Source organism: Oreochromis niloticus, linkage group LG12, assembly GCF_001858045.2.
Source record: "Oreochromis niloticus isolate F11D_XX linkage group LG12, O_niloticus_UMD_NMBU, whole genome shotgun sequence".
NCBI classification, from domain to species: domain Eukaryota; kingdom Metazoa; phylum Chordata; class Actinopteri; order Cichliformes; family Cichlidae; genus Oreochromis; species Oreochromis niloticus.
Window position 1 is genome coordinate 417,912 of NC_031977.2, and position 26,891 is coordinate 444,802.

The 26,891-nt window shown below is 41.4% G+C and overlaps 2 protein-coding genes across 2 annotated transcripts; one reads left to right on the top strand and one right to left on the bottom strand.

Moving 5' to 3' along the window:
- The first annotated feature begins 260 nt into the window (after positions 1–260).
- golph3a (golgi phosphoprotein 3a) lies at positions 261–9,449 on the top strand. The gene is made up of 4 exons (XM_003457033.5): positions 261–653; positions 3,042–3,173; positions 5,475–5,589; positions 6,007–9,449. Exons 1-4 carry the CDS (start codon positions 444–446, stop codon positions 6,429–6,431), a joined length of 882 nt encoding a protein of 293 aa, XP_003457081.1. The 5' UTR covers positions 261–443; the 3' UTR covers positions 6,432–9,449.
- Positions 9,450–11,129: 1,680 nt separating this feature from the next.
- si:dkey-3h3.3 (E3 ubiquitin-protein ligase DTX3L) lies at positions 11,130–19,766 on the bottom strand. Its single transcript, XM_025897084.1, has 4 exons — positions 16,483–19,766; positions 13,936–14,907; positions 12,333–12,550; positions 11,130–11,658 (listed from the first exon to the last, which is right to left on the bottom strand). Exons 1-4 carry the CDS (start codon positions 16,504–16,506, stop codon positions 11,589–11,591), a joined length of 1,284 nt encoding a protein of 427 aa, XP_025752869.1. The 5' UTR covers positions 16,507–19,766; the 3' UTR covers positions 11,130–11,588.
- Positions 19,767–26,891: the final 7,125 nt, after the last annotated feature.

Here is a 26,891-nt window from a genome sequence, read left to right on the forward strand (position 1 = left end):
GTACTTATTTGTTTTCATTAATCTGTGTATATATTCAGATTTTGTTTTTATATGGAGGAGTCCAGTGGGTCTGTCCAAGCATGAGACTTTGACTTTTTGGACTTTTTAGCCATAGGTAACATGAACACTCGCAGATCTTCGGTGGAAAATGTGATTTATTGTTGATGAAATGAGCTGGTGTGGCATTCAGACTAAATTAAAGTTGGGTCACTTGGTATCCAGCAGGACTGTGGTACCAAACCTGCTGGATGGGTTTGGTACCACAGTCTCCGCTCGGCGCCATATTAGACAGACGCTGTTGCGGAAGGTGGGGAAGGGGAGGAGCACTCCTCCTGATAAGGGTACTAACCTGTACACAAAATACTTATGGTTGACAAGTACTTGGGTGAAAGTAGTCCCAGGCTTGTTGCTTTCGTAGTTGTTGAGCACACTCGCCTGCAGAAATGACTTCGTTGACTCAGAGGAGTTCGGGCCTCGTGCAGAGGCGGACCGAAGCCTCGCGTAACGCCGCTGAGAAAGACCGACCGTCCGGCCAAGAAGACCATGGGCCCCGGCGAGCAGAGGATCAGGACGATGATGATACCGGAGACTCGAAAGAAACACGTCTCACACTAATGGAAGAAGTGTTGCTGTTAGGACTGAAGGACCGAGAGGTAATGGCAGATAAACTGCGCTTTAACGCTGTAACAAATACGGTAAACGTTATCGCTCGGCTAACGTTAGCTGTAGTCTCCAAACAGCTCTATGTAAGTTAGCATCCCTGCTTGCTACAATGCTAGCTGTAGCTAACAACAGTTGGTGTCTTCGGTCTGCAGCGAGACAGCTAATGTCTGGTTCTACACGATTATGAAAAGAAATGATATTTTCCGCTAGTTCAGTAGTAATGGTCGGAGAATAAGTGTGACGATCCTGACGTTATCGCTTGATGTTAGTAGATCTAAGCTAACACAATGAGTAAAAAGAATAAACGGGGAATGGAGTCAAAGTAAAAAACTGTTTACAGGAGTGGTTGATTGTTATAACTAATACAAAGTGGCTCAGTACCAGTTAAAGGTGTGTTTAGCGACATCAGACCCTCGTAGATGTATCCATGATGTGTTGTCACTGAACTACGAACAGCAAGCAAAGTGAAATCTACCGAAAATTTAAAATCCTCGAGTACGGATTCAGTCCCGTTCACATAACATTAGGAATGCAACTAAAACGGAGTCATTTAAGCTCTAAATTTAACTGGAAACTCGTATCAATTGAAACAAAAATACAAACACTGTTTGCTCGTTTTAACTTTGACGTCAGTAACACAAAAACGGTTTTTTTTTTCTTCTGTAAAGAGTTAATGCAGCTGCCAAATGGCTCTTACAGGATACAGGTTGATGGAGAGTTTCAGGTATACAACAAGAGTCCAGTTTATCACAAGTTTGGCTGAGAAATGACGACGGATGATTTTCAGTGGGTGACCAAACATTATTCCTTCAAATCCATGTTGATAAAGTAGAGCGTGGTCCTCTCCCACCCATGCCAGGGCTGTGGGACTCTGCTTTGATGACAAGCTACTGATGATTGGTTGTTAACAGAACTGATAATCTGATATTCAGGTCATCTAGACTTGAAATTTTCAACAATATTGAGACAAACAGTGCCGTGTTTGCCTCCTTCAGCTGACATGCAGCTTCACACCGCTGCAGACAGACCAGCACTCAGTCCCTCCCTCCCTCACTAACTGAAGTAGTTTACATTCACAGCACTGAACTTCAGGAGGAATCTCAGAGGTCAGAAAAGCTCCTGCTGCAACAACAAGTATTAAATAATGATCATAAGAGTTAGCCCGGGTGGTGCACACATTAAAATGAGCCATTTATCCATAGTTTTCAGTCGTGTGACCAACTCACTATCCTGGTGGCTAAAACATGATTCCACTGTGATGCTAACAGTGAACAGAGAAACGATGACATTTGTGGTCCATATTCTGCCTCAAAAGTGTCAAAGTGTCTCCTAGAGCTCCAGGTCAGTGACATCTATGTGCATCTTGTAGAGAATCACCCAGCTTACACTGCTGTCACTATGGACATATGCATATATGTTCTGTAAGGATCGGTAAGTAACTGTGCGGGAGGTGAAGCAAAAGCAAAAGTAAGCGCACAGCTTACTCCAGCTTACTCCCCTCCAGTCTGAGATCCAGAGCTCTTTGGAGCACGTTATCATGTCTCTGTACGTCGCTGCGTTCCTCTTTCCCTCGACCCTCATTAGTCTTCCAGTTCTTGCTGCTAGAAAGCATCTCCACAGCATGATGCTGCCACCACCACACCTCACTGTAGGGAAGTGATGAGGGACGCCTGGTTTCCTCCAGACATGACGCTTGTCTTCCAGGCCAAAGAGTTCAATCTTTGCTTCATCAGATTTTTGTTTTTCATAGTCTGAGAGTCCCTCGGGTGACAAACTGCAAGCGGCTGTCATGTGCCAGCCGTTCAGATTAGCCATCTCTAAGAAGTGTTTCCAAACTTCTGTTTATAGATGATGTTACTGTACACTGGGACCTTCAGTGCTGCAGAAGTCTTTTTGTACCCTCCCCTGATCTGTGCCTCGATACAGTCCTGGTTTACACACGTGTTCTTGGACTTGATGGTTGGGTTTGTGCTCTGACTTGTGCTGTTATGTATGGGAGCTTATGTAGACAGCTGTGTTCCTGTCCCAATCATGTACAGTCAACTGAATATACCACAAACAGGATGCAGTTCGATTCCCACACCTCCCTTTACGGGGAGTTTACCTCTCCCCGTGGTTGCGTGGTTTCTCTCCGGGTTTCTCTGGCTCTGCCCACCATTCAGAGACATGCAGTTAGTGGGGTTGAGTTGGTTGGTGCCCTTAGGTGTGGAGTGTGAGTGTGAATGGTTGTCTGTCTCTGTGTGTTAGCCCTGTGACAGACACCGTTGACAGGTCAACAGACCGGCAACCTGTCCACGGTCTGTCAGGGTGAACAGCCGGCAGTACAGGGAAGGCTCCCTTTGACAACCTGGATTGTAATCCTGTGTCCCATTACACAGGGCTACACCTCATTCTGGAATGACTGCATTTCATCAGGGCTGCGAGGGTGTATGCTGATCGAGCTGGCCCTGCGAGGACGCCTTCAGCTGGAGGCCTGTGGCATGAGGAGAAAAGGTCTGCTGGCCAGGAAGGTACGACACGGTTATGTTTAAGCTTTCACTGTGTACACAAGCTGTTTCCCATGTAGACATCGTTACCCTGCTGGTGTATTAGTGTCATGGCATGTAGTGAAGGCCTGCACAGGAAAGATCATCTTTAACAGACGTGTAATATCACCTGTTCATGTCCAAACACACACATAAAATCTCATGTTGTTACAGTTTTGTATCTTCTAATCAGTTTTTATTTCATTTAAGATTTTCTTTGTTTTTAATTCAGTTTCATTTCTAATTGTTGTGTATAGCCGGCGTATGTCAGAGGCGAAATTTAGGAAAATAAGTACAGGTGTTACTAGCCCTGTTCGATATAACGATATATATCTGATGACGATATGAAAACGTCTATCGTTTCATATTATGCTATCATTTCTTTCGTGGTGTCACAAAATAAACTGTTTACGGTAATATTTCTTCATGGTTTTGGTGGTCACGGTAGTATTAATTTCTTAACGTTCTCTTTTTCTCTTATATTTAATATATCCTGTTGTGGAAGTTTTCCATTTAAATAAAGCCTGCAGACGAGCGGTAGCTAACATTCTTTAATCAAACACAAAGAACAGACAAACCAAGCTTGTGAAGAGCCTGCATGATCGCGGGGCAGACGGTCAGCAGAGTCTCCCAAGCCTAACATGGCTCTCAGTTAAATGCCTTCTTCAGAAACAAAAGGCAGTACACAGCTGTTTCACACAGTGTCAGACATGTTAAAATCCAGTGGCACCAAGGCATTATACAATAAAATAATGTGATTAGAACATAAGTAAAAGAAATTCCTTTACAATCCACACTACCGACGGACAAGCGGTTGTCTTTAGCAACAACGACCATAAACCCAGCATGTGGCTCCGACGTCCACTTGTTTATTTTCCACATAAACCTTTCACAATAAAGCTGAAGATCCTGTTGAGATTTTTCAAAATAAACTGAATCACGTGAAAGAGTATGCAGAGTGTTTACGGATGAGAAGCGAAACAGCCGTCAGGTGCCAAAAAATAAATCTCCGACTCAAATGTTAGAACAGGCTTTTCCCCGCAGCACGCTGTGCAATAAATGCAAAGAAAATGCGGCTGTTACAGTTTCATGCATCGGTCAAAACACTCGACTCCAGGTACATGACGCGCGGCTGAAACACTTTACACAGGTCGAGCTGCCTGAGATTCACAGAACTGACAGAAAATGTAAAATTTTCGTGATCTATGTTGTTGTCGGGACGATAAATGTCTTATATCGGGATATAAGATTTTGGTCATATCGCACAGCCCTAGGGATTACAATAAAACACAACTTTTTTAAAGTTGTGCTAATAATGCGCTAATAAAGGTTTCACCAAACTAGCAAATACTAGAACTGAGCATAGTTTTATTTTATTTAGATGTTTCTGGCAACTCATGTCTTAAAAATGTCAAAAACTAATAAAAGCGTTTTATACTAAACACCTTATCAACGTTACACGTTATACTCCAGACAGACAACGAAGAGGAAAATGCTTACAGCAAACTGATGTTGGATATGAAAACATGCTGCTACAGAAGATGTTCACATACTAAAGTATGACAAACTGACAGCCACCTCTGTAAAAAGCTAAAGTAACAATAAATCAACTTATTAGCAGTGATATCGCGAGGCGGCAGCAGCAGCAGCAGCAGCAGCAGCAGCAGCAGGGAGGCCCAGACCTCGCTCTTTCACCTCCTTCAGCTTATCAGGGGAAACATCGAGCCTTTCCCAGCCTATAGATGTAATCTCTCCAGTGTTTCCAGTCTGTGCCGGGGCCTCCTCCTGGTAGGACTTGCCCAGCCTTATTGAGGAGGGCATGGCCTTAGCAGTCCTTCTGATGTGGAGGAGTAGCAGCGGTACTCTGAGCCCCTCCCCCTGTTGCTAAGGAGAGCCCACCCACCTTTTGGAGAAAGCTCGTATTTTTTTATCCTCTGTCTCATTATTTCTCAACAACAATGCTCCATCTGGTGGCTGCTTAGGACACAACCATTTATCATCATTGGGAATAAAATTTTAACAGATTAACTGACTGGTAAGTCTGCTACTGACTAGTGACGGCAGCGACGATGAGCTGACTAGTCCCACACATGCCTAGTTTGTCTGTATTTTAGTTAACTAAGTGCCATTTCACATGTCATGTCAGTCTTTACTATAATAATCTGCTCCCACTTTGTTGGTAAGGACTTTTCATGGTTCAGCAAAGCCTTGATTCATTTACAGGATTCTTTCAGAGTTAAGAACATTTCCACGTTCTGCCTGCTCTGACTCTGGATGCATTTGCAGGTGATTTGCAAGTCAGATGCTCCTACAGGTGATGTGCTCCTGGACGAAGCTCTCAAACACATCAAAGACACTCAGCCACCAGAGACTGTGCAGAGCTGGATCGAACTGCTCAGCGGTGAGTTCAGCTGCCCTACTACTGTGGGCTCTCCCACAGCACTGTGTGCTTCTTCACTGTGTTTCCAAGTGACTCTTAAGAAAACACTGTCTGTGTTTGCAGGTAAAGTGTAGTTAGAGTGTGAGTGCTGTAACGTATGCACTATGAAGCAGGTAAATACAGCCAGTTAATAACCCTCCTTCTGAACTGGTTGACAGGTATGCTGTTGTAACAACCAATCCACCGACAACTTTAAAGTACCGACATCTCTAATCACACCAAACTGTCTACAGTTTATTGTGCTAAAGGTTCATTGAGGCCTTTGCTGTACTGGCACTGATGCGGTTCTTCCTGTTGTCTGTGGTGTAGATGTAGCTGAGCTGGTTATGCTGGTGTGTGACGACTCTAACGGCCTCGTGTTCTGTCGGCTCCTTGTAGGAGAGACGTGGAACCCGTTGAAGCTTCATTACCAGCTGAGGAACGTTCGTGAACGGCTGGCCAAAAACCTGGTGGAAAAAGGTGTCCTGACTACGGAGAAGCAGAACTTTTTGCTGTTTGACATGACGACACATCCCCTGACCAACAACATCATCAAACAGCGCCTCATTAAGAAGGTGCAGGAGGCTGTGCTGGACAAGTGGGTGAATGATCCTCATCGAATGGACAAGCGGCTCCTGGCTCTCATCTTCTTAGCCCATTCCTCTGATGTTCTGGAAAATGCCTTTGCCCCCTTGTTAGATGATCAGTATGACCTCGCCATGAAGAGAGTGCGGCAGCTGCTGGAACTGGAGCCAGAAGGGGAGAGCATGAAGGCCAACACCAACGAGCTGCTATGGGCTGTGGTGGCTGCTTTCACTAAATGAGGGAACAGCAGGCAGTGGCATTGACGTGACAGTGGGGGTGAAAATTACTTCTGACCCCGACATTTAGACTTTAGTGACTTCTGGTACCAGACGCCTGGATTTTGTGGCATGGGCTGCCCTGTTTCCTCTTCCTGTTTCTTTTCCTTCCTGATGATTCTCTTTGATGATGCTCCATGACCCTGTCTCTACCCTGCATCAGTTATGTGTTCACTTTCATAAAAACTAACCGTGGTTAAATGCCACGTCACATGAAGTGCTTGCTGATGGTGTGGGTAGGCCTGAAATCACTGATTCATATCCTGTTTTCTTTTTTTAACAAGTGTGGTACAGATGTCACAGGTTATCAACAATGATGTACAGGTGCACAGCAGTAGGAAAGTAAAAGGTTAGCTAATGAGCTGGAGTCTAATTTATTGGGAGTAACATCTATACTGGTCCACTCTGTGACTGTGGGCCACCATCAGATGAGTTCCAGATGTTTGCTCAGTTGTTGAGACACTAACTCCTGTTTGGTTTGGCTCTGTTGTGCTGCTGGCATAGTTAGAAGTGAGTCACTGAAAACTCACCGAAAATGATGATGAAACCTCTCCTACAATAACAATATGGCCACCCTCAAGGCACGAGGATGGACCAGTACATGATGGAACGAGCCTTTCATCATCAACACACCCAGTGAGGGACGATGCTGTAGCGCTGAACCTATCCTGGCTCTATGTTCTTACTAAGCCACAGGATTTGTGTGTTCCTTTTATTTGACACCAGTCTGTAGCTGTGTCGAGGTTTTGGTTTTTCCCAAACGTCACTGGTTTGTATGGCTTCCTTTACATTTTCAGAATGAAGAAGTAAAACTTGATGTATAGCTCGCTCACATTTGGACCAGGCCTTTGACTAGAGAAGTGCAATTTCAGTTCCAATGTTGAACAACTTTGAGAACCCATGATGATGATAATAAACCATCAAGTTCCTCTCTGGTTTGCAAAAACGCTGGCATCAAGTGTTGAGAAGCCAAAAGTTATTTCCCATCAGGCTTGGGCAAGTTTCATTCAGTTTTCCAGTTCAATGAACAACATCAGACACCATAAAAGCAGCTGAGTATTTAAAGTGCTGTCGGCGTGGGGCGGCCATGCCGTCGATAGCACTGTGGTGTCTCGTGGTTGGCTGAGGCCTTTCGTGTGGGCTTTGCATGCTCTCCCTGTGCTGCATGGGTTTCCTCCAGCTAGTCTCACTTCCTCCCACAGTCCAGACATGCATGCTTGGGTAATTGGTCATTCTAAGTTGGCCATGGAGATGATGTGCATGAAGTGTACAGAATAAAGTCCTGTATGTATGTGTGGTTGGTAAAGACTAGAGACGTGCTATATAGATGTGAGCGGTCTCGCTGTTCTTGGATGAGTTCCTGTGGGATCAACACTGCCGATCGTGGACCAGGCCATGCTCCTGCAAAAGGTGTTTTGGATTTGAGCTTCTGTCATTTCTGTGCTGATCAAAGGAGAAATGTTCTCAAAAGTAGTTGAACAAAAACAGGTGTGAAGTATTTGCAATGAAAATACCAGATTTTGGTGCAGGACTAATATCAGCCCTGTAAGGAGTTTGGAAAGAGCTGGATGACCTTCACAGACACACCAGCTAATGTTAGCACGCCAGGGTTAAAGCAGCAGGTGGTGGGACAGCGCCTTTTTACTCTGTTTATTAAGGATCAAATGTTCCACTTTAATAAAGAACAAACTCAGTATCAGTCACAGCTACAGTTGGTATGTTCCCAACTAGAATGACACATTTCAGTGAGACATGGTGCTCAATGCAGGCTCCTCCTCCAGAATTTGCTCATGCTGCCTGAACTTGGGTGCATAAAATAAAAGTGGTCGCTTAATTTGCTGAGTGAACGAGCTCCGTCTGATGACTCATAATCCACCTCTTCTCCAGTACAGGGAGACTCCAGGAACCTCCAAACACAGTAAAATCCCAGGCTGACTGTTTACACGTTACTCTGATGCGATGTACTGTCTGCACCAAACAAGCTCAGTCTGGGAACCTGGACACTACGTCTAATCAAGAACGTCATCTGAAACGTAAGCAGGGTTCCTTCACCAGTAACAACCACGTCACACCAAAAACAAAAGGCCTTAAGAACTGCACAAACTGATTGTATCATGTTCATCGATGTGTATCTTTAATGCCATTATTTCTTCTTGGAAGCAGTTTTCAGTTTAAATGAGTATGAACTCCACCACTATCAGTGGAAAGACAGGCTCTGCTGTATTATCAAGTGTGGGTCTGTGATCTCAGTGAACCCACTCAAGATGTGCCCAGGAATTCTGAGGTTATTTTAACTTGGCAAACTAATCCCATTGTTAAGTCAGAGGGTTAATCAGTAAAGTGTAACCTACGGTATGTAAATCAGAAGCTCTCGTCTTTGTCCACTGTGGTTCTCAGTGGAGCTGATGTAGCCACTGTCTCTATGTTTTACCCGAACTCCTCAGATTTGTCCCTCTGTTGGATATCTGGGTACATGTCAGTGAAACAAACTGTCAGAAGAATCCAGCCTCACATTCTCCCTATTGATGTGTTTGAATTGGGCATAACTTTATGGTTCACTGTCAAAATGTACAAAGCCTTTTCCCCATGAACCATAGTTTGGTCTGAATGCTTGTTTTACACTGTTGGGTCACAGGTTTGATCTTCATGGATGTGATGAAGGATGTTGCTTAATTAGGATGGCCTTCTTCTTTTCCATATCTAACGAGGGAAGAGACAAATCCATCAGGAGGCTTGTGCATAAGGAATGACATGTTGCAGCAAAGTGATGTGTGCTCTCTAAATAAAGGGACGTCCAGTCTGTGTACTGTCCTGAAAACAGATCCAAGAACAGCCAGATCATAACGTTTGACTTAGATGTTTAAACCACGTCTCTGTGCTTGTGTCAGCTGTGTAGCACTAATCTGCCAGGTCAGCTTCAATTCCAATGGAAACTATTGAACAGAAGTCACAGACACACCTACTCATGGTTTTTTGTTGTTATTTGTTTGCAACACAGTGAATTAAGTCAGAATTTATAAATGCAACTTTTATACAAAGTCCACCAATGACACGGCTGGGTAGGGCTGTTCGATATAACGATATATATCGGATGACGATATAAAAACGTCTATCGTTTCATTTTACGCTATCGTTTGTTTCGTGGTGTCGCAAAATAAACTGTTTACGGCAATATTTTTTCATTATTTTGATGGTCACTGTAGTGGCTATATTAATTTCTTAAAGTTCTCTCTTTCTCTTATATTTAATATAACCACACTACGGAAGGACAAGCGCTTGTTTTTATGCGTTGTCGTTAGCAACAACGACGGTAAAACCACCGCATGTCCGCTTGTTTATTTTCCACATAAACCTTTCACAATAAAGCTCAAGATCCTGTTGAGACTTTTCAAAATAAACTGAATCACGTGAAAGAGCAGATTATTTACAGATGAGAAGCAAAAAAGAGCCGCCAGGTGCTAAAAAATAAACCTTAGACTAAAACGTTAGAACAGGCTTTTCCCCGCAGCACGCCGTGTAATAAATACTCACAAAGAAAACGGCGGCCGTTACAACCTATGTCTAAAAATGTATCGTTTCATGCATCAGTTAAAACACTCGACTCCAGGTACGCAACGCCCAGCTGGAAACACTTCCCGCAAGTCGAGCTGCCCGACATTCACAGAATTTACAGAAAATGTTACATTTTTGTGATTCGTTATCGGACGATAGATGTCTTAATATCGGGATATGAGATTTTGGTCATGTCGCACAGCCCTACAGCTGGGCACAGATGTGTGGTGCAGCCTGGTGACTGCTGTACCATACTGATAAACACAGCTTCACCAAACACTAATGAAGTCTTACAGGGATGTCCATCCACGCGTTCTTTAGGTGCTTAGGTCTGAACGTAAACACCAGGTAGAGTGGACTGTGTAACACTTCCTGAGGTCGGTGGGTCGAGTGTGACACTGATACACTGCTTAACTGGATGCATTCAGCGCTCTGTCACCACAAACTTGAATAGTAAATGGAACAGTTCTAAAGCGCACTCAAAGCGCTTCACTCAACTTGCCTCATTCACACAAGCACTGTATGCTCTTTCTGTGTAAGTGTGTGTTAAACGTCACACACTTCGTACTCTGATGGATGATCTGGAGAGCAACTTTTTAGCCCAAAGTGTGATTTGGGCTGAAGGTTACTTTAGTTTGTTTAGTGATGATTCACTTCTTACCTCGTACATCGACTCTAAACTGCTTAAGAGGAGGTTCTGTTCAAGGTTACAGGTGTGATTGAACAGGTATACAATCACAGCTCACTGACCAATCAGTCTGGAGAATAGCACCACCAGTCCTAGAGGAGCCATGCTGTGGCTGCCTGTGCTCAGAAGAGGAAATCAACATTACCTTCATTTAGCTAAATGTGGCTTATACTTTAAAAAAAAAAAAAGGAAATTGGAGTTCTGGACAGTCACAAAACATGCCACCTAATCAGTGTACATACATCTAAATACATATAATGAAAGAACAACACAAAAATCAGATGAATGGACAGTTAAAGTTAGCGCTCATCCCAGCACTTTGCTTCACTTTGCATGTTTGTTAGCCGACACTGAGTGAAGCAACGTAATCACTGCAGGTCCAACAACACAACTGGGTGACCTCGGGGACGTTAGCCATCCTCCTTATTAAGACCTCTGGTTAGTGTTACCAAAGTGCATTTATACAATGTAGCTGATATTTTATGGGGCCCCGGGGGGGGGGGGTTAATGGAGAATCAACTTAAACTGGCTTCTTGTCAAACATGATGAATCATGAAGGCACAACAAGAGGAAACGCTTCGTGTTCCTTCAGCTTGTGATGAGCAGCGATCAGTCTGGGACGGCTGCATCCTTTTACCTGTGATAGAGTGAACAGAAACACACGTCATGTCATAACTCCTTACATCTACTCGTATGCACTGTTTGTGCCTTTTGCAGATAGTTAAGTGTTACTACTGTTACTTCTTTTGGAAATATTAGCTGCTTCCAACATTACAGTTTATGGTAAAAACAGTTTATGTTCAAAATGTTGAATTATGAAACGGGGACAAAAAGTAGAAAAAGAATCGTAAGTGTTCTTTGTGGAGACACAAACCTTAAACTTATTCAATTCCTTTGACTTTCAGCTCATCTCGAACTCGGCTGAGATACTCGGAGTCGGGGTATCCGTAGCTGTAACACAGTCAGAAGGAAAATAAGTGCTGCCTTATATTCTTCCTGTTGCACGTCATTAACTCCTGTCTACTCTTGTCCTTGATTGTGGTACGCTGGCCTCTATCCTCTCATCACCCAGCTGTAGATTGCTGCCTGGTTCTGCTGGTGTCTGAAACATCCAGCATGTTGTTCATATGGCTGTCTGACTGTAAGGTAGGCTAATATGTAAGACATCTAACTTAAATGACATAGTGTCAGTTTACCAGGTGCTTTCTAACAAACCAAACTGAACTACAGCCAGTTTCACCTGTGATGAAAACAGCTAACAATGAGCCTGAGACACATTAACACACACTGATGTAAAATAAAGCAATCAATACATGCTAGTTCTCTTTGCAAGGGAAAAAATGTTCAGAGGCAAAAACATGCTGACATGCACTCATCAGTACATTTGTAAGGGGGCGTCCACACAGCAGGTGCCTTCCAGAGACCGCAGCACGGACATGAAAGTAAGTGACTTCAAGCAACAGTGAGCAAAAGAACCACTAATGTGGTAAATAAAGTGTGATCTCAGCAACCAGTGCCTGAAATATTCACTAGTGGTGCTTCCTGTGTGGACATCCCTTAAATATAGAAGAAACTGAGGGTACAATCAATCCATCAATGAGCTGCAGTGTTGCCATTGTCCTTACTGAGTCGGTCCTCCATGTGTTGAGGTTTTGTGGTGGATATCGTTCCATGTGACTGTATTGTTTCTGCCACTGGTAGTGGAGCGTCCAATGGTGAAAATGAGTCTCTGATCGAAGGCTCGCCTCAGCAGGCCCAGGACCATCCTGCCCTCCGAGGAGTCTGGAAGGTAGGCTGTGCGGGATGCTCCTTCATATGGTTGACCTGGGTTGGGATGCTCCTCCTGCAGACACACAGAAAAGGTTTCTCTGCTTTATCTAACTTGTCTAGACTTAATGTGGATTTGGCTCTCAGGTAGCTGTAGTTTTAGGGCCTAACCTTGCAGTTGCTTTCTTTATTACTCTTTACAAAAGTAAAGCTTATATGTGCTGAGGAGTTCTTGAAATTATGCACACAAGACAGAAGTTGTGAGTCTCACATGAATGAACCCACCTGTGTGCTTCATGTACAGTCATCTAGCACACAGGTGTACGACCTCCAAAACGCCTCTTTGAGTTTTTGATTGATCGGACAAATATTTAATATCGGACGCCCTTCCTAACACAGCCCTCCCATTTCTCCAGGCTGGTGACATTAGGAGCATACTGGGTTGTGTTCCTGCTCAGTCTGATCTAATTCGGGGCTGACGCTGCGACCAATGCTACCTGAATGCTCATTGCAGCAGACATGCCTGGTGTAGGGTTATTTTTACATTACAATATAAAGCACCTCCAGGTGATTCTTGTAGTGATATGGTTCTATATAAATAAAATTAAATACAAGTCACATTTTGCCAGTGAACTAGCCAAAGCCCTAATTCACTGACACATGAACTAGGGCAATGGAAAGCTATGTGACTGACTGCTCACTACAACACAACAACACAACCAAGAGGGTAATGCAATTGGACAAACACGCCCACTGCAAGTCACACAGGATCAAATCTGGTGCAGGTACTGATAAGAGTCGTAGAAGGGTAGAAGCTAAACAGTAACATCCCAGTCACCAGGACCAGGTTAATGTGGTGACAGGAGCTGGACTCAGGCTATCTATCTATCAGGTATCTTGTTTTACACGTGTGATTAGCAACTTAGCATGCCACAGAGGGGAATCTCAGTAAACCAAACAGATTGCTCCTTGAGATGATCTCAAGGTCACCTGACATTAGTACAGCAAAATAAAAACAGACGATTAAATAAAGTAAAAAAATCGAGTCACAACTTTAAAACTAATCAAGGTACCAAGAGACTAGGACCAAGTTATAATGACGGGTATGCAGTTCTGAACAGATGGATGTTGACATGTGATTTAAAAGGAGAAGGGGAATGTATAGTGTGGAGCTCTGGTGGAAGTGCAGCCCAGAGTTTTGTGGTAGTGAGGTGAGCAGATGGAACATTTTTCTGATGATGATGATGATGTGAAGCCTAGATGCTGCAGACTGGGGTCATGAAAGGGTAACAAAAAACACACACACTAAAAGTTAAGTTCTTATATTCTGCTGTCTGGTTTTAGTCTATGCCATAGTCTATTTTCTGTTTTTAATAATTATGACTCTGGCCGGGTCAAACGTGTGTGCCTGAAAACAGGAAGCAGATCACAGTCAAAATGACCTTGTATCTGCACTCTTACCTTTTGAATGCCACTTGGAATATAATAGTGGATGACTATTGTTCCATACTTCTCATAACCAGGCAAAGGTGAAGCGTTTTTGGTGACCTCCATAGTGCCTCCATCAGGCTGCGTCCCCTTTAGAGTACCATATAACTCCCCACAGGTGGGACAGACTGGCTTGTATACAAAAGCTTTCTCCAGACACTCGCTGCAGAAAGAGTGCTTGCACCGCAGTGTCTTTTTCTTATTTGTGACTATTGTTTCCATACAGATCGGGCAGGATTCATCATCAGGATCTTTGTGTGCAGATGAAGACCCTGAGATTCTGTTGCTCAGACTGTCTGTTGGAGTTTTGCTGACCGGACGCTTGGTTGAACGAGTTTTCCAAAGAAACTCCTTAAATTCAGCTATGTGTGGGAAAGGTCCCATGACTGTTAGTTTCTTGTTGCTTGGTTCAAAAATGAGAGTTGAGAATTTTCTCTGCAGCTTGTTGTGCTCATGTAGATTCCCAGGGACAGATATGATGTGCAGGTCAGACGCAACTCTCTGGTAAAATGTGATGAACCTCTGCCTGACAAAGGCAGCTTGGTGGAACGAGCCACTCTGTGGTCTGAAAGTAATCCGTGCAGTGATGTCAGACTGTAGTACAGTGACCAGTGAACAGTTTCCAAGAATTTTTCCAAGTTTTTCTTCACATTTTTTATTAATGTAGTCCATAACAACCCGAGACACTTCCACAGATTTGACACGAGTGGAAGCGTGATGATTGTGCTGACCGGTCTGTCCATGTGTAGCAGTACTGTGATGATCGGTCGCTCTTTGGCATCTGCTTACAAGTTTGTCCAGCTGTTCAAAGGTTCCTTTCACTCTGTAACAGGAACCCTTCTTCTCATAGGAGTAACAATCCTTCCCATTTTCAACAATGTTCTTTAATGTTCCCTTATCTTTAAAAGGAGTTTCATCAATGCTGAGAATGATGTCTGTGAAAAACTGCAACAAGACAGGACGGCTTTAGTTATTTGATCATTAATGCCATTAAAATGCACTACATTATAATAAAGCTCAGATTATTGAGTCAAGAACTGTGTCCATACCAGAGCTGCCACGTTAGACAAACAAATAGAAACACAATAGAATAGAATAGCCTGTTATTGTCACTGTACTCGTACAACAAAATTCTGGGTGCTCCACACCAGCTGTGCAAGACACATAGACAACAGGAACAACCATAACCACCCTTAACTCACACATGCACTGATAACACAGTCCCACCCCCCATTTTCCCATTTCCCTCTAAGAATGTGCAATACTAAATTCTATGTGCAATAACCTGAACTGTATATACAAAACATTATTTATTTACATATTTGCTTTTTTTTTTTTTTTTTTTTTTTTTTTACATCGGATTGTATATTAGTACATTTTATATATATTTTTCCTCTTCATATGTATATAGTGCTGCAGAACTGTGCACCCCCCCCCCCCCCCCCCCATGTTTGCACTGAGTAGCAGATGCTGTACATAACAAACAAGAGGAATATTCCACTGCATTAAGGTCAGGAAGATCTCTAAGTATTATCATTAATGAAGATGATGATGATGATGATGATGATGATTATTTGGATTCATGTTATGAAGAATAGTGCCATCAAAAAGAACATCATGTTCAGTATTGTACCATTGTGCAGATATGATAGAAATGAGGACAAGAAGAATAGGCCCAAGTTAATAATAAAATAATAAAAACAATTATTATTTTTGAATAGTTTTACATGCCAAAGTTCACAGGCTGAGAGACGATTGAAGTGCAGTACACCTCTCTGCAGGTGCAAAGAGCAGAGATTGGTGGGATTGTGCCAAAAAGTAATTTCTTACATTTAAACTGATGTTAATGACTTGTTGGCCTAGAACATGTGAAACATGTGTCAAATGTGTCCCTAATGAATTAAAGAAACTCATCTTGAGCTACAAACAACAATGATGTGAAAAGGTAGAATTATATGTCCTTTATTTATCCAGTTAAAAGTCTTATTCACAATAAAAATGTCTTTTTTAAAGTGCAATCTGACCAAGAGGACACCATAAACGGCAACAAATGTAACAATAGTTCAATAAGGATATTTTAATTGGCCAAAAGGACTGGATTGGTTATGTAGGTGCAACAACGCAGTCATACTTTCTATATAACCCCTGTGTAAATCCTGTTCACTAAAGTCTGATTATGAATTAAACAAACAAACACTTTTTGGCACAGCAGGCGTTCCGTCCGCTCAAACACGCTCGATGCGTCCATGAATGCCACACACAGCCCTGAAATCCACGGAGTCAAAGTACCGTAGCATGAGTGGAAGAGCTCCGAGCAGAAATGTGCTCGTATTAATCAGAGATTAGACGGCTCCGCGTCTAAACCGAAAGTCGTATTAAACAGCCGTGTGAGCGCCGTATCGTTAACTCTGTTAACGCTGCTGTGTAAAAGCTGCTTTTGTGATGAACTAAAGTTAACCGTAAAAACGTTGTTGTGCTGCCGTGGCGCTTTAGCTCGTACATGAGAACAGAAGCACCTACCTCTGCTCCGTTGATCGCGGACATCGTAGCTGTCTGTGGACTCGGCGCTGAAACCGACCGTAGCTTGCTTTCACTTTCAGCCTTTGTTCATCACGTGATCAAACTGGAAACAACTTTTTTTTTTAGCTTGATTTTTTTCTCAGAACTTTATTTGAAATTGTAACGTGAACAGTCAGTCATTCCAGCTCAGTTTGTACAGTAGACGTACAGGACAAATAAGAAAGGTAAATAAATAAAGGGAAAAAAGAGGGATGTGACAGACTTCATAATAGCTTTGTACCTGAAAATTGTATCTGTGACAGCTCATTTGTTGAAAATTTCTGAATGAATTTCAATCAATGATAAACCTTTTTTATTAGACGTTGATTTAAGAGAGTTTAAGTAATATTCAGTTTCAATCAAAAACAAATTAAATAATGGGTTGAGTTTTGAAATTTACATTTATGTATGTGGAATTTCCCTAGTAAGATATAAAGATTGACAATGGTACATAACCTTTTTTCTTTGGTTTCAAAATAAGTGATAATGTCCTTCCCTTCAATTTTGATTTCGTATGTTGTTTTGCACAGTATATAATTTTCAAGTTCTCTCCAAAATGTAGCACTATATGAACAGCCATTAAACAAATGAGTAACACTTTCAAGTTTAGTTTTACAAAAGGTACATTTTCTATCAATGTCACAGAATCTTGAAATGTTATGTATATGTTCTGTTGTATATGTTGTAATATGTTATGTAGTATTTTCCTGTTGTAAATGTAATTGTCTTATTTTGTTTGTTATACAAAATCTAAAAGGAACAAGCCACGCTTTATCCCAGTTGATATTTTCAAAAATAGCATTCCACAAAAACTTCCCTCTTGGAGTTATTTTCTTAGCATTATACAAACATTCTCTAATATGTTTATTGGTACATTTCTTGCTTAAGAGATCAATACCATTTATATAAAAAGTGTTAACGGATGCATGTGGTGTGTTCTGTTTTTTGTAGCCTTTCATCAAATCAATCAGTCCACTGGGAACGGACTTTATTACTGAGCTAAAATCTTTAAATTTGATAGGGAATGTTTTTTGTGTAATAAAGTAATTGTAACTAAGTAATTGGCCTTCAGCTTCAAATAAGTCTTTTAAATAGATGATCTTTTTATCAATCCATTTCTGCAAATAAAGTGATTTGTTCCTCTTAGTGATACATTCTTTATTCCAGATAATAGATCTATGTGGAGAAAAGTTATGTGAATAACATCGTTTCCAAGCCAACAATGCCTGTTGATTAAATGCAGACATTTTAACTGGTAACTTTGATATACTGTAATGACAAGACAATAAGAACTGTAGACCTCCAACATTCCGAAAAATGTGGAATGAAATGTCATAATGATCCAGGAGATTTTATGCATTCTTTTAGCCATTTCACCTTAAATGTATAGTTCAGGTCCATGAAGTCCAGAAGGCCAAAACCACCTTTATCTTTAGGTCCAGAAAGCAATGATTTTTTTAGATGATGGTGCTTATTCTTCCATACAAAGTTAACAAATAAGTTATTAATACTTTTACACATGGAATCATACACATTAAGGGAAAGGGCTGGATACATAAATCTGGAAACACCTCCAGCTTTAGTCAAAAGGACTCTTCCTAAAAGTGATGGGTCTCTTTGGAGCCATAAGTTCAACATAGTTTTAGTTTTTTCCATCCTGGGAGAGAAGTTGAGTTGTTGACGCTCCGTGTCATTCTTACAGATGTGAATGCCAAGGTATCTAACACAGTTTTTGACAGGAATATCATATAAAGATTTGACATTTGATTGGTACAAAAATAAAATTTCACATTTAGATTTGTTTAGTTTTAATCCGGAGGCAGTTGAGAATTTGTCTATTAATGAAATAGCTTTTTCAATCTGATCTTTGTTTTTTAAGAATAAAGTTGCCTGCTAGTTGAGTCACTCTGATTTCTTTACTCATAACAGATAAACCTTTAATTACTGGGCTATTCAAAATGTGTAATGAAAGTAGTTCAGCCACAATCAAAAATAAAAAGGGCGAAATTGGGCAACCCTGGCGAACAGATCTCATGACTGGAAATCTTTTAGTAGTATTTGGATATAGTATGACACAACTGTCAATATTTTTATAAAACATTTCGATAGTTGACACAAAGTTTGGACCAAAACCAAAGGTTTTGAGTGCTTTAAATAAGAAATAATGTTCTACCGTATCGAAAGCCTTATAAAAATCAAGAAACACAATAAGGGAATCATCATCTATATTGTCAGAGTAGTCTAATAGGTCAAAAATAAGCCTTATGTTTGAACTGATATGGCAGTTGGTCATAAATCCAGTTTGTGTTTCAGCTATGATCTCATCAGGATTTTTTTAAAAAAAAATCTTTTGGCACAGACCAATGAGATCATCTTAAAATCTATGTTCAAAACTGTCATACATCTCCAATTTTCTATAATAAGAAGATCTTTATCAGGTTTAGGAATTAAAGTTATAACACCCTGTTTCATGCTTGTGGACATTTCCTTTCTATCACGGCATTCCTTAAATAATTCTAATAAAGGATCAACAATGATATCCCAGACATGTTAATAAAATTCTACTGATAAACCATCGTTGCCTGGAGATTTGCCCTTTTTCATTGATCGAATCGCCTCTGAAATTTCTGATTTTGTTATGGGACGTTCACAGTTGGTTTTAACGTTTTCTGAGATAGTTGGTGCAGAATTTTTAACTGACTCAATAAATCTATCACAATCATTAACATTACAATTTGATTTGTATATATCATTGTAGAATGTACCAACATGTTTTGAGATATCTAAATGATTAGTAGTTATGTCATTATCAATCTTAAGAGCAGATATATTGTTTCTTCTTTGGTTTCGTTTCTCAAGAGCAAAAAAGTAACTAGAATTTCTTTCACCTAGTTCTAGCCATTCTGCTTTGGACCTTATAAAGGCCCCTTTAGCCATGTTAATATATCCATTATCTATTTCTTCCTTTAGTCTTTTCAATTTAATTTCTTCATAATCTGATAGAGCATCTTTCTTCATTAATATGTTTAATTCATTCATAATACTCATTTCTTTAGAGTCATTTGTTTTTTTATTTCTTTGCTGCACCTTATTGTTGCTTCTCTTACCTTGAATTTGAAAAATTCCCATTTTAGTGTGTGATTCATATTGGTATCCCCCGAATATCTGTTCTGACGGTTTTTTCCACTATATTACAAAATGTATCATCATTCAATAAATTATTATTTAGCTTCCAAAAACCACGTAGATTACTTTGACTTTGTTTATTGCCAACTAAGTGAATTGTGATCAATTTGTAAATGGAGCAAAATCATGAGAAGATTCTGAAACAGAAGGTAAGCATGAAGAAGATATTAACCACAAGTCAGTTCTGGATTGTAGAGATCTATTTGCATTGCTTCAGGTAAACTCTTTCGTAACAGAGAATCTCCATACGTCTATATCTGCACGGCAATAATCTCCGCCATGTTTTTGTTCACCATTTGTTCGAAACTGGAGAATCTGTTATTCACACTATTAACAGTTTTCAAGATGTCAGCACTGGATACTGTGGGTTTTACATTTATCTGCAACAGAATAATCGTCATAACAATATAAGGAGAGCTAGGGCCACCTTAAAAAAAAAACAACAATATTGATGATTTTGAGATTAAAGTGGACATTAAAATGGACTAGGCTATTTTACACCACAGAGCCCTGCTCTTAGAAACAGACAGAGATGTAACTCTGTGAAGCCAGATTTGAAAAATAAGTGCTTATAAATCCAGCTGTTGGCTATAAAATACAGAGAAATGTTATTGCTTTGTGTAGATGAGTTAGTGAAATTATGCTTCAAAATCAGTTTTAGTTACAAAGAAGTCCTTTATCTCATAAACTCACAAACACAGAGTCCGGATGCAGAAAGCTGCATCTGTTCAGAAGGAAACATGCAAATATATTCAGCCCATTTCACCTTTGCAAACCTCGGTTGAACTGGATAAACATTAAAATGTTACTTTCAAAAGCAATCTAATTACAAAACTACCTTTGTAGTGTCTAAGAATGATTCCGAATAAATAATCACAGATCTTAATATACGCATGTTAAGTGTGGACACCTTAGTTATCATGACTTTTCCAGAGTAAGTTAGAGAACTTTAGGAGAGCAGATAAAAGGAGAAACATGGCTCAGTCTCATAACAGCATAAAGCCAGTCCATTCTTCTTCAAGCAAAAAAAGAATAAAATAATATAAAAATAAATAATACCTACAGCACTAAAGCTGCCTCGTTCAGTTAATCACTTTATGTCCGAGTCCTGCTCGTGATGACCAAATGAAGCTTTCTGAAGCTTGTATAGAACAAGTTTACTGCTCTTTGGTGACATCTGCTGGCCAGAAATATGTAACGCATCTTGAATCTGCCTCATCATGTGTGCCCACTGGACAGAGCTCAGGTGCCAGCTTATTTTTAATATCACGTGACAGTTCTGTGTGATATCTGTCGTTGTGCCGCTTTGAACAGGAATTTTTGGGGTGAAGTTTTTTGTGTCTATTTTTTGATGAATAAGCCTTCCTTGTTTAAACATGTACCATGCTGTGGTCTCCCTTTGCTTCTTGACATTTGTAAATATACAGGGTGGGCCATTTATATGGATACACCACAATAACATGGGAATGGTTGGTGATATTAAAGTCCTGTTTGTGGCACATTAGTATATGTGAGGGGACAAACTCCTCAAGATGGGTGGTGACCATGGTGGCCATTTAGAAGTTGGCCATCTTGGATACAACGTTTGTTTTTTCAATAGGAAGAGGGCCATGTGACACATCAAACTTATTGGTAATGTCACAAGAAAAACAATGGTGTGCTTGGTTTCAATCATCTTCCTGGCTCCATGTGTGGCACACTGGTTCACTCTCTCCTGCAGAAAATCATCTCCCAAACACGGCACAAACTCTGCCAGTGAGTCACTTCTTTATAAATGATTGAATCGGGTACTGAAGTGGGAACATCTCGAATGAAGCTTTGGACGTTTGTGACACATGCGCCGGAGCTTCAGCCTCAAACAGACCATCAGCAGGCCCTACTCTGCCTGACCTGCTTCACTGTGACCTGTACTGTCTCCAACAGAGAACTTAGGAAAATATAATAGTAATGTTATATTTAGTGGTGCCTTGATGAAATTTAGCAGTGCCTGAGCAACCACCTGAACTGGCTCCTTTCGATGTGGAGGAGCAGCGGCTCTACTCTGAGCCCCTCCCGGATGGCCGAACTTCTCATCCTATCTCTAAGGGAGAGGCCAGCCACCCTTCGGAGGAAGCTCATTTCTGCCGCTTGTATCCGCGATCTTGTTCTTTCGGTCACTACCCACAGCTCGTGTCCATAGGTGAGGGTAGGGACGTAGATCGACCGGTAAATTGGGAGCTTCTCTTTTACACTCAGCTCTCTCTTCACCACAACAGACCGGTGCAGCGTCTGCATCACTGCAGCACCAGCACCAATCCGTCTGTCGATCTCCCGCTCCCTTCTCCCGTCACTCATGAACAAGAACACAAGATACTTAAACTCATCCACTTGGGGCAGGAACTCGTCCCTGACCTGGAGTGGGCTCTCCACCCTTTTCCAACTGAGGACCATGGCCTCAGATTTGGAGGTGGTGATTCTCATTCCTGCTGCTTTGCACTCGGCTGCGAACTGCTCCGGTGCTAGATTTCCTCTTAATACTTGGAGTACATAACATAGTGAAACATATTTTTTAAGTAAAATGTAGATTCTTGAGGATTTAATCTTCACTTAATTACCTTGGAACAGATCAACTGATGATCTCAAACAGAAAGCAGAATTTCATCAGTGAACATTTTTCTTCTTCACACCTTATTCATGAGGTGTGAAGAATAGTTGGGGGGAATTAAAATCCTGCTCTTTTGTTTTGTTTTAATGGAAACTCTCTGGACTCAAGCTTTTTGTTGATGCCCCCCTACTGCTGCTCTCTGAGGTGCAGTTTCTCTCAAACAATCATATTGACTTATATGCATTATCATAGTGAGCTTAAACATTGTGCAGTGTTATTGATTGCTATGCATTAGCTATGCAGCCTCAGTGTTCTCCAGGGCTGTGGGTTAAAATGTGTCAGACTTTTCTTTCTTCTATAAGCTGCTCTCTTTATAACTTAATAATAAGTAGAACACATGGAAAAATGCATATCATGCATTCCCCCAAAAATGCGGCATTCTGTTGTGGTGTATGACACAAGTAAACCGTGGATATCAGAAGCAGAGGCATAAAAGAGTGCACGCAGCAGAATAATATATACAGTGTAGAAAGATCTGAAAAAAGGAAACCAACATTTAACAACATGCAGGCCAGTGCAGACAAAACAAGCTCAAAACAAATATGTCCATAAGATTAGACAGAAGATGAGTGTCAGAGCTACAGTCCAGGAGGAAACACCAACGCCCACAAACACCTCAGGCTCCTGAGATGCCCCATATATGCACACGGTCAGTCTTTGTTTTCCTTCAAGCTTGGCTGAAACATCCTGCCAAACACTTTCTGGAGAAGTTTTATGGTCAGATGAGACAAAGGCTGTTTGACCACAATAACTACAGGTGTTTAAAGGTGAGGCTTTCAAAGGCTTTCTAAGAGCACTGTACCAACAGTCAGCCATGTGCTGCCAGTGGTGCTGGTAAACTGCACGAAGTGGACCGAGTCATTAACAAGGACAAGCAAATCCTACAACTTCACCTCAAACACACACACACACACACACACACGCGCGCACACGCACAGACACACAGGCACACACACACACACACACACAGGCACACACACACACACACACGCACACACACACAGACACACACACGCACACACACAGACACACACACACAGGCACACACACACACACACACACACACACACACGCGCACACACACAGACACACACACGCACACGCACACACACAGACACACACACACAGACACACAGGCACACACACACACACACACACACACACACACACAGCAGGCTGACATTAAGCTTCTGGAATGATCTTTCCAAATGTAAATTTAAACATTTGTGTGTTAAAATTCGTATTTTTCATGAAGGCAGCACGCTCGCCGTGTTGTAGTGCCGCTGTTCGTCCAGCAGAGGTCACTGGAGCTCTTGGTTTCAGCGCCGTCCGTGGATAAACGCCAGTCACGCTGCGGCCGAAGTGTGACCGTCCCGACACACAGCTGAGCTGCCAATCACAGCGTTTCCGTCCCACAGCCTGTTTCCTCTGCATTTCTGTAGAGCTTCTTTCCTTTTCAATAACGTGGCTCTCGGCTGCAGACCGCACCGGGAGCTGACCGGTGGTCTGTCCGACAGTAGACTGGCCCGCGGACACGGCCTCTCTCAGCACCGTATGTATGAACAAAGGACCGCAGTAACGCACGATGAAGTCCAAAGTGTTGGATTGTTGTAACATCTCCTGCTGTCTGTCGGTATGTTGTGTGTATGCACGTTAAACTTTTTCAGCAGGCTTTTGGTGTGGTACCTATGATGTCTGAACAGAGTCTGCTTGGCTTACTGCGTTAAGTGTAATTCCACCTTAAGTGCAAAACACGGCAGTCAAAATCTGTGTCTTTCTGTGTGTGTGGACAAGAGAAGAGAGCCTGTAATAGAACAGGCTTTGAAATATTTTATATTTTGATATACAGGGTGTGTTGTAGTAAATTACCAGGGTTCTATCTCTGTGGGATATAATATGTGTGACTAATGACGGTGTTATTCTAAGAGTTCAGCAAAGTCTCCAAAATAAAAGGCATCAGTCAAGCACTAATCATGAAAAAGCTTTGAGTTTAAATTTAAATGATGTTTATTTTAATCAAATGTGTTTCACACACACGTCTGAAATTTTATTTCAAAGGAAAAAGCAGGCAGTGACCTGATGGTCGCACTGCACCAGTGTTTTCCTGTCTTTAGATATTAAAGACGAGCTGTCACAGATATTTGGGCCGGCTCCAGGAGATTTAGACATCTGGCAAATTCAGCCATTAGAATGTACGATAATAACACTGAAAAGCCTGCAGTGTGTGGATTAAGTTCACTTTCTGATCCGACGACACAAGTCAACAAACTGTCATGATAGCAGAGAGAAGATGAGGTGAGAGGCTGCTTTACTCTTGCCTCCCTCGTAGAAGGAGACTGTTCATTAATGTGCGGGATGAGTGGAACACCGAGGAGTGGGTGTATGTGGACCTGCTCTGCAGCCGGCTGCTGACTCTCTGTCAGAGCCGCCTGGAACTGTACAGTACATATACTGTACTGTATATAAATGTACTGTACTGTACATACATGTACATGTATGAGTAGATGTTTCCAGCCTGTAGGTGGTTAGAATATCCTGCTGCCTTCATAAACAACTTGAAACGTTGGTGCATTAAAACATAATCCTGTCGTTTATCCAGCTTTAAACAGCAATGTGTGTTTCTTCATGAAAGCAGTTTCCTGCTCGTAACAGCAGAGTGTGTCTGTAACACTGCAAGCTGTAAAAACATGTACATCCAATAATAACAACAATAATAATATTTCCTACTGTGACGACTCACATTAATTTATAAAAAATAAAATAAAATTAGACACTAACATTAATCGGTGTTAAAGGTCCTTAAAGGGATTTTGAAAATAATTTTTCTCTTTAGTGAAAAAAAGAGGCTATTTGACAATTTGAGCCTTTTTTATTTTAACAGTAAATCAGTGACACAATTATTACACCAAAACTGTAAAAATCAACAGAGTAAAGTTTCAGCCTTTAGTAGATTTTACAGTATATTTACAGTTTCTATCCTGAGATTTAATGTTTGATGTTGACAGCACCGAGGTGGGATTCAAACCTCTGCCCTGTTCCTTCCACTAATTCCCAAATTATTGGCTTATTTTCTGTCGTACAGCCTTTTGTATTTGTGTCGTATTTTGACCTTGTTGTATTTGTTCCTTATTGTTTTCAGTGCTTTCCAGTCATCGATCAGGGATTTCTCCGATATCAGGGTGGGGCTAAAACTGTGTGCGGCTTAACGTGCTGCGTGTCCTGGTGTAACAGAGATAAAAATGGAGCACCGTGGAGGTCTGAGAACCATAAAGCAAAAAGGCTCCATGTCTGTTAAAGAAAATGACAAAACACAAACCAGCAAATAATTTACAGAGTCAGACAAAATCAAGCCAGGTTTCTGCACACGTAATACTTTCAATAGAAAAGACACAGAGAGGTTGGAATTACTAGAACCAGCTGCCAAAATATAACAAATATTCACATTCAGGTTTTTCTGTCTATTTTAGCGTTGTGTAAAATGTCGTGTACAGAGTGCCACAGGCAGCAGACGGGAATATTAGCCCTCAGAATATTTACAGTTCAACATGCTGTTTATTGAAGTTTAACTTCTAGTTATCATTGATGTTTACAAACAACAACTGCTTATATCTAATTCCAAAAGAATAAACGTGTTAATCAACTGTTCACATTTACAAAGTGTGTGAGAAACAGATGTAACCAGTCCAGGTTCATCCAGGATGGACACAGAGCCGTGCTGAGATGGTGTTAAAACACTGCATCTGTATAAATATGAAGGTTAATTCAAGGTGGCACGAACAAATATGAACAAAAGACTGACGATGGTGCTCAAAATGGGATGTGGCTTCATGTGGACTTTAGATATATTAGTGAGAGCTGAAATACATTTTTTGGACATATTTTGCTGCTTTTAGTTTTAGTTTCTTTTTCACAGACTTTCTCTCATGTTCGGGGTACGCGAGCTCACAGCGTCGGGTAGGGGAGGGTCCTGTTGCATAAAGAGATTTGATTGGGTACAGTGTCCGTAATGAAAATGAAGGAATGGGCTGCTGTCAGTGCTCGCAGGGCTGCTGCACAGCCTGTAACAAAAGCCTTAACCATTATATCAACAAAGAAATAAAAGTGGATTCATCGGCGCACTAGTGCAGCCCGGTGTGCCTGACAGGTGCTGTGTGGAGCTGGTCTCCATACCTGCAAAGCTCAGGGCCCTCAGGCTGCAGCAGGTGAAAGAGGCTGCACAGGGGTTTGAGATTCTCTATTAATAACGTGTATGATGGGAAATTACTCTTTGAACAGTAAACAAACATTGAGAATGCCCAAATCATTGAAAGGGGCTGAGAAGTTAAAATCACATTAGTGTAAATTCATAAATGTCCTGAATTTAGTGGTGATGGATTTCCTCTGAAATGACTGAAAACCATGAAACCATTAACAAACTGTTTGATGTTTAATTTTCCATTAGTCAATCTTTATATGGCACCAATTCACAACAGCAGCAAAGTCACATTGGTTTATTTGCAGGGTAAATTGTCCATAATATTAGATAATAATCAGACGACCC